General features: G+C 34.7%; 1 protein-coding gene across 1 annotated transcript; it reads left to right on the top strand.

Annotated features, from left to right (window-relative positions):
• The first annotated feature begins 8,003 nt into the window (after nt 1-8,003).
• LOC137636577 (uncharacterized) lies at nt 8,004-8,456 on the top strand. Its single transcript, XM_068368970.1, has one exon. The coding sequence runs from the start codon at nt 8,004-8,006 to the stop codon at nt 8,454-8,456; it is 453 nt and encodes a 150-aa protein (XP_068225071.1).
• The last annotated feature ends 334 nt before the right edge of the window (nt 8,457-8,790 follow it).

Below are 8,790 nucleotides of genomic sequence, written 5' to 3'. Positions count from 1 at the left end.
TGGGAGTTCTCACATTTACAATTCTCTCGGCAACAAGCGTTCTTTTATTCGGTTAAACCTTCTGCTCTTCTGATGGTATGTATCTCAGTTCCAGCAGCACAAGATTTACATTCCGAGAAATCAGTCTTACAATCTTAGCAGTTTTTGTCAATACATGGGTTGCAATGGAAATTATATTTATTGACACCCCATTTTCCCTTACATTCTACACACTTTTAGTGGTCAAGCCAACATTTCGCGCATTATGAATGTCTGCAAACATCTTTATTTTCACATTACACATTATGTTTGTCTGAGTTTTGAGCTCTGACTGAATATCTGCAAGGATAACCACTATTCCTACCAGAATTCGTAGTGGCTATATGTTGAGGAGTAGCTACACAATCATGACCTGAATTATAAGCCCATATTGACTTATAATTGCTACAGCTTCGATCCATAACATCTCCAGTAACCTTCATTACATTCAATACATTAATTTTAGTTGTTTGCTGCACAGCGTTTACAATTAGCAGCTAAACATTAATTTGGAACCTAATTTGACTTGAAACCAGGATAGACTTCCTAACACTTACACTCATAATTACTATCCAAGGCAGTTCTCTTACATTACTCTTTAATCCCAGCATTTAGGAATTTTTAGTCCCTAGAAACGACGCAAATATGGTATCTTTTGTTCAGCGTAATATCACCCTAAAGTACATCACTAAACATTTGCCCGCAACTATCTTGATGCTTAAGTTTTCCAGTTTTGCATTATATGCACTAATAAGGATGTTCAGAACAATATTCACAATGTTCGACTTAGCAGTTATTTAAAACGGCGCATTTAGTTCCAACCAATTAAGTTTTAAAGTCTTATCTCCTTAGTTTGATTGTTCCCCAACATTTGGTGCACTCTTTGTAAAAATCTCTGCACCATTCGCAGGCGACTTGTTCACAAACTCTACAAGATTTAAAACTCTCATAGGTCATTCCCTTCTCCATTAGGCCGTAGGCCCTCCAGCAAACTTCTTTTTCTGTTTAAAACAGGAATTGTTTTATGGGTCCCAAGCGTAGCCACTTCCACAATATGGTGTCCAACAACCGTTGGACCTATATGAGCAATTAATACAACCTTCTTTTTAGCATCCGAATTTGCAGTTTTTTAATCAGTCCTTTTAACATCTACTCCATATCCTCCGTCGCACCAATAACATCTAGTTGACCCTGCATTATAACAATTTTCATAGGTTTAAGAGACAGTTTCTTAAACAAGAAACGCAAGTAATAGTAGCTTAAAGCAGAAAAAGTTAGAGTGATTGGCTAGAATAGTCACTCTGCTTGAATTCACTTTCAAAACATTGTTAACAATCAGAAAAGACATTTTAATTTTGTATTTATATGTTAGTTATATATTATTCAGGCTAAAAATAAACTACGAAGTTTGCCAGTAAAAAGTACTTCTCTAAATTATTTGGACTCTTAGAGCTTGAATATCATATTAAACATTGAATTGCTGGCTGATTTTTGGTATTAAAGTCTAAACCAGTTCATCAAACAGTTTTATCTTATTTGACCTTAGTGTTTCTTGTTATGGTAGAGATTCAGATTACTAGTAGATTCATATTATGTTTTACTAAGATACGGCAAATGAAATTAAAAATCGACAAATTGGAATAGTGGACTTTATAAGAAATAAAGAACAATTAGGTCATAATAAAAAGATTCATCGTTCGAAAATATTAAAATCGACAAATAGAGAGTCGGAAAATCCAAAAAATCGAACTCATTTTAATTTAAAGGCTTGAAGCTAAGGGGTTGGGGTTGGGGTTGGGGTTGGGGTTGGGGTTTTGGGGTTTTTGGGGTTGGGGTTGGGGTTGGGGTTGGGGTTAACGACATAAATAGCCTGATTGAGCAAAAAATCCCCAGGACTAACAATTTCCATCGCAACCAAGGTCCAAAGTATCAACCGAATTTCAAAAACAATCTTGACTTGGACGATGGATCCCATAATTTTAACAAAGCAACAAAACAGTAACCAAAGGAAGCTACCCCTCCTAAAACAATCGATGAACTTTTAAAAGAACTGGACGATCTTTGCCAAGAGAAGCTAGAACATGAAAAAGAAATGCTGAAAAAATTCAACTAAGAATAGGAGCTTTTAAGAAGCAAAAATTACGAAATGACGGAAACCTAATAACAAAACGGTAACACTCCGGTTAAAAATCAGTCTAAAGAATTTCAGACCGAGCAGACTCAAGAAGTTTCACAATCCTTGGCTTACGAAATGATCCCTCAGGAAACTTTCCTTGAGAAAGAGATGGCGATGAAAAATCAAAAGTCTCTGATTCAAAACCTTTAATTTACGAACAAATTCAAATACGATAGTATGATTGGGGGACCTGACTCCTACGAAATTAAGATATTTTTCTTCAACACGCCTTACAGCCATAAGTTTTAGATCAACAAAAACGCCACCATATTTTAAGTAATTCAAATTATAATCGATTGATATAAAAATCAGAACAATGCAGACAAAAAGTTATTAAAGTATCCAAACTATCCCAAAGCATATGAATTGAGACATGTGGAAGACTAAGAAGACGGCGGATATCAAGCGAATATGGATTTTCAGGCGATACCGGAAAAAAGAAAACTTTGTAACTTGGAATTTAGAGTTTTCTGTTTCATCGAAAATTAAAATTTTCAACTCGACCAATATGAACTAGAAAAGAATAAAATAAACGACATACAAAACATTTCCAAACAAAAAGAAAAAGATGTGCAGATAGTAAAGGTCTGTGTTAAAAACGACTAGAACAAAATTTCCATTGAAACTCTCATCCCAATTAAGGTGAACGAGTCTATTAGTTAGATTTATGCAGTACTGAACAAAAAACTATGTGTTGTCAGTTCCAAAACTTATTAGTTCCAAATAAAGTTAAAAAACGAGGAAGAATAGGCAATCAACAAAGACACACCTTTCAACGTGATTGATATTTCCAACCTAGAGTAAGTGATTCTGAAGAAAATCAAGTTTGCCGACGACCCGAAAAGGGTCTAAAGGCAGGAGGTAGTGAACTATTTCCACGAAGACCAAATGATGAACTCCGGTAAAAAGTAAAAGGCCGAGAAGGTACATTAGCCAATGCACGAAATCGACATTTGCAAGTACGAGGAGTGGAATTTGATCAAAGTCAATGACAGAGGGACTGAATAATATAGGACTCTAGGGATCGACTTGCACAAAATCTACAATATAAATACTCAGAAAAAGAATCACCAATAAAACTTGTTAGGATGGCTTACTAGTACTACTAACGCAGCTGGTGTGAAAACGCCTGAAAGGAACTTGACTGACGTCTCTAATTTTTACTTAAAGGATAAAAATTTTCTCATGATTGACTTTAAAGATGGAAAGACTTACAAATACATAGTCTTTGACGAGTCTGTCAGGATTAAAATTTTCCAAAAACTCACAAATTTGATGGAATTCTTAAACAACAAAAAGTGAATATGATATTTTAAGACTTTAGCATTTAATTTTAGTATACTTAATCACTTTTGCTCCTGGCTTTTAATGTTCTTCATTCTGTTGTATTCCTTTATGACGCTTTCCATTTCGTTGAATTTGTCTTCTAAGACATCCTTTTGCTGTTTCAGCTATTCACACTAGATCTAAAGATTCTTGAAATCCTGAGAAAGCTCCGGTGAATTGACGATTCTAAATATAATATATCTTACCCAGTTTGCTGTTTCAAGGAATTTATCCTTGCTCTTAGATTCTCCTTCTCAGTCTTAGCTTTCGACAGCTCAAGCCTCTTTTGTTGCAAAGTCTATTCTTTTTCTTTGTTGGAGGCCGAAAATTTCTCGGACTACTTTGAGACGAATCCTAGTTTCTCTCTTGTATGAGTCAAGATCTGGATGGTTTGAGTGTTTTTCTTTTTAAGTTTGTGGAGCTCTTCGTTTCTCTCTTCAATTTTTTCGTTCAAAGTTTGATTTTCGATTTTTAGCTGTTCGAAATCGATCAAATGCAAACCTTCAGCTAGTTCTTCCTTTTTCTTCAAAATTTTTTGGTTTTTAATGTACGTGTTCCTCAGTCTCAAAATGTCCAACCTCAAAATCTAAAGCTCTTTAGACTTTTGGATCTCTTCCTCTTCCCACTAGTCGATCATTTTTTCGGGAATCGGCTTGTCTGTTCTTGAGTGGGCAGCTTTCTTGGCGACTTCTCTTTTAAGTTCGAGAAAAGCTATTTTGATGTCGTTGCATTTCTTCTGTTTCTCCTCGAGTTTTTTGTGAAGGTCATTGGCCATTTTGTTGTAACGATCTTAAGTCTGTTTGAGGTCGAGCCTTATTTGATGGACATGTGCTAAGGTGTTGAGATATTTGTGTTCGTTCATGGCCATTTCATTTTGTCTGTCTCCTCCGTAATTTTCATTTTTGCGGATCATTTTAATCTGTTCTTGGCATTCTCTGTTTTGTTTGAGGAAATCTTCATGCTATCGGTTAGCCTCGTCTATGGCGATTTCTAACTCCTAGCGGATTTCTCTGTTTGAAACGTTTTGTTCACGTTGTTCTTGCGCGTTAAGATGAACCATTGCTCCTTAACTTTGACTTTCTTCTGAACTTTGACTTTGGTCTTTTTCAGATTCTTCTAGTTCTTGTTGTTCTTATTCTTCTTAAAGTCTTCTTTCTTGTTCTTCTTACAATCTTTAAGCTTCTAACGCTTACTACCTCATTAGTTCTTCCTTTCTTTGTTATTCTTCAATATCTTTTTGATGGGGGAACTGTATATAAGGGATTCTCAATTCGTTAGCTACGTGTCTTATGTTTATCCTTTCTTTTGTATTTTTCTTGTACGGGATTGAATCCGGGTTACCTCTTAAGTAGAACTCTATCAATTTTTTCTTACCGAACCTAAACTGATTTTCAATGTTTAAGAAAGCAGTGAACTCTTTGGTTTGTTTATTGTATTCTATTACTTCTGGACCTGCGATTCTAACGTCTTGCTGCTTTTGATCTTGAAGATAAACTCTTATGGCGAAAAGACCAGACTTGTCGGTTATAATTTTTCCTTTGATTTGAAGCCAATATTCATTGTCTGGGTTTTTACAAATGCTTAAAGGGGGCCAGTTGCCTTGTTATCTCTTGTCAATTTCCATTTCAGTAATTCTTGTAACTGCCAATTCTTTATGCGACAGAACAAAGACTATAACGATTTGTGCTTGATCACAAGCCAATCCTACTCCGATGTGGTTCATCTCTTTGTTAAACAAATGTTCCTTCTCTGGTTCCATTTCTTGCATCAAATATCCAATTTCCTCGAAATAGTCTTCTGTCAATTTCCTTGTAACGTTAATAACATCTTTTTCGAACTTGGCTACAACGTAACATAATTGTACTTCACCATAGTTTTCATGCTATTTGACAGTGTTTTCCCAAAATCTTTAGTCGTGATCATTGTTGTTCAGAAACTAAGCATATTCCATTGCAATTTGGTGCGACATTAGTTCCCAGTACAATGCACTCATGCCTTTATTCTCTCTTTCCTCGTTCAGATTGTCAATCAATCGTCTTTTGACTATTCTTAAGGTTTCTTCGTCAGCTTCTTCTTCATCCATGGATTGTTCAACAACTTAGTATTGAACATCGGGTGCCTGGGAATTTTCCATTTAGCTTGGTCCTTGTGAAGTCTGGATCATAGATTCGCCTTCCATTTGGATTCCTTAAGCTTTGAGGAATTCTTGTTGCTATTCAGGTGAGAGTTGGTCGAAATCGATCTAACCACTTTCATCGTAATCGCCTTCCATACCTTCATGCTCTTCTTACTCTTCGAGTTACTATTGAATTAAAGCCTAAGCTTGTGATTCTGTAAGTTCTGGATATTCACTTGCATCCATTTACTAAGTATCATCAACTTCTGCCATTTTATTTTTAAAAATAGTTAGTTATAAAATTTTAATTTAGATATATGATACTAGATTCTTAATAATTATAACTTAAATAAAATGCAAGGACAAAACGATGTTAAGGTAGAATTTACTATACTTAGACCAACAGTCGACCAGTATCTGCGTCCAACGCTCCCAACTAGAACTTGCCTAAGTTTAAAACTGCCCAAAACTTCAACAAGGTTGGCCAAAGTCCCATGAAGCAGAATTTCATAATTAACAAGAATCCATCGAACATATTCAATTCCATTAGGTAGATTCAACTAAGCGAAATCGGCTAATAAAGGATCAGAAAATAATTGAATAACGAATCCGACTATTTCAAACAAAATCTAGGCGCGTTCGACAAAGAAAAACTCTTTGAGCAATTGTAGTCTGCGAAATTGTAGTTGAATTCTTTAATTGAAAACAACAACATTTTGAACACTAAAAACATAGCACTTTAAAAGGAATTGGTAAAGTACGAGAAAATCATAGACGAAAACTCAGCCAAACAAAAATACTTTGCCCAATAAACTAACAATGCATAATAAAAAGATTATCAGAATTTATTGATAAAGATCAAAAAATAATATAAAGAAAGTCAATCAAACTTGAAAAAAAAGACAATCGAACTAGAAAACTTGAAAAAGAATATAAAATTTACGAAGTTTCAAGAAATAGAAATGGAAAAAAAGCAGTTTGCAGAAGAAACTGTCAGATTGAAAAACATCTTGAACTAAGTTATGTAACAAAACTAATATCTTGCTGAACAACTTTAGTCTTAATAGTAACTCCTAACTGCTACCGAGTCCCCGAAAGATCAATAACAAAATAGCTATTAAAATACAATGGAGAGACAAATTGTTACCTTAGACTAGTAAAATTAGGACCTAAGTAAGCAATTGAATGCTGAAAGAAACTAAAGACACCAACTCAACCAGAAAAACATCAAACTTCAATAAGAAGTCAACAAGATGAAAGAACTCATGGCCCAAAAAGACAGCCAAATTAAAAAACATAAAAACGATCAATCAGCTTTGATAGGATCGTCTAATAATTCTTACATGAAAAAAGACGTTCAAAAGCACAACAGTAATTCACTCATGGCCGACGAAATTCAAATCATTACAAAAGAAATCATTGTCAACTTGATCAATAACAAAATCTATCATTCGGATTTCGACAGATTTTTGTAAAAAACGAAAAAAGACAAGCTAAATGATCAAGAAATTGGCAAGATTCTAGGTGAATATCCTTTCAATATCAACGACGGGTACAAACTGCACACTTTTATTGAATATCTATTCAATGAAGCAAATTAAAAAGACCAGATGTCCTTGGAAGTCTTGAAAAAGACCTTTAAAAATGTTATAAAAGTTACTGATTACTCTTTAGACGATAAGTAGCAAAATATTTGGATCAATAACATCAAGAACATATTGAACTTAAAGGGTCCAAGCTTGAAAAGCGATTTTGATGCCAAACAAAGAAAAGGTTGTGTGAATTTGTTACAACTTTAGGAAGTTCTTGTAAATAATGATATTAACTTGAACAAAGACTACATGAACTGTTTCTGCTAACAGCTGTTCTAAATTTCGAGTTAGAACTTGTTCCAAATACCGGTCGATTAGATATTCAAGTTTTTCGGTTTACCTACTCCATAGCCAAACAAATAAAAAGTTGGCTAATAAGGTTCGATGGGAAACAAATCTTATAGAAGCAAGTAAGGGAATTCGTCGAATAGTCAACGATTTAATACTTAGTAGGAGGACAGCAAAAAGTAGGAGTAAGAAAAAGCTAAACAAGAGGAAGAAAGACGAAAAAAAGAAGAACAAGAAAGATAAGAATAATAGAAAAAGGAAGAACAAAAAAGAATTGAATAAGAAGAATAGAAATAAGAGTAAATAAGGTTGGAATAAGAACTTCTCAAACAAGAATAAGAAAAGTAACAAAACGAAGAATATCCTTAGGAGGAAGACTTCGAAAACGAATACCAAGAAGATTTTAAGAAAGAAGAACAAGACAAAATCGACCAAGAGGAAGAAAGAAAAAGATAAGAAGAAGAAGAAAAAGCTATGTAAGAAGAGTATGAGAGACAATAAGCGGAAGAGTAAGCTCAAAAGGAAGCTGAGGAAAAAGAAAGACAAGAAAAAGAAAGATAGGAAGCAGAAGAAAAAGCAAGACAAGAAGCCGAAGAAAAAGCAAGACAAGAAGCTGAAGAAAAAGCAAGACAAGAGGCTGAGGAAAAGGCCAGACAATAAGCTGAAGAGAAGGCTAGGCAAGAAGCTGAAGAAAAGGCAAGATAAGAAGCTGAAGAAAAGGCCAGGCTTGAAGCTGAAGAAAAAGCCAGACTTGAAGCTGAAGAAAAGGCTAGACAAGAAGCTGAAGAAAAAGCTAGACAAGAAGCTGAAGAAAAAGCCAGACTTGAAGCTGAAGAAAAAGCAAGACAAGAAGCTGAAGAAAAGGCAAGACAAGAAGCTGAAGAAAAGGAAAGATAAGAAGCCGAAGAAAAGGCTTAACAAGAAGAATAAGCAAGATTAGAAGAATAAGCTAGACTTGAAGCTGAAGAAAAAGCCAGACAAGAAGAAGAATAAGCTAAAGAGGCTGAAGAATTGGCCAGATATGAACAAGAATAAGAAGAATAAGCTAAACTTGAAGCTGAAGAATAAGCAAAACTTGAAGCTGAAGAAAAAGCCAAACAAGAAGCTGAAGAAAAAGCCAGATAAGAAGCAGAAGTTAAAGAAAGACAAGAAGCCGAAGAAAAAGAAAGACAAGAAGCGGAAGAAAAAGCTAGACTCGAAGCTGAAGAGAAACAAAGACTAGAAGAACAAGCTAGAATAGAGGCTGAAGAAAAAGCTTAGCTCGAACAAGAAGA

Source organism: Palaemon carinicauda, unplaced genomic scaffold, assembly GCF_036898095.1.
Source record: "Palaemon carinicauda isolate YSFRI2023 unplaced genomic scaffold, ASM3689809v2 scaffold3316, whole genome shotgun sequence".
Taxonomy (NCBI): domain Eukaryota; kingdom Metazoa; phylum Arthropoda; class Malacostraca; order Decapoda; family Palaemonidae; genus Palaemon; species Palaemon carinicauda.
Note: the sequence above shows the minus strand (reverse complement) of the source record. Positions and strands in the feature narration are given on the sequence as shown.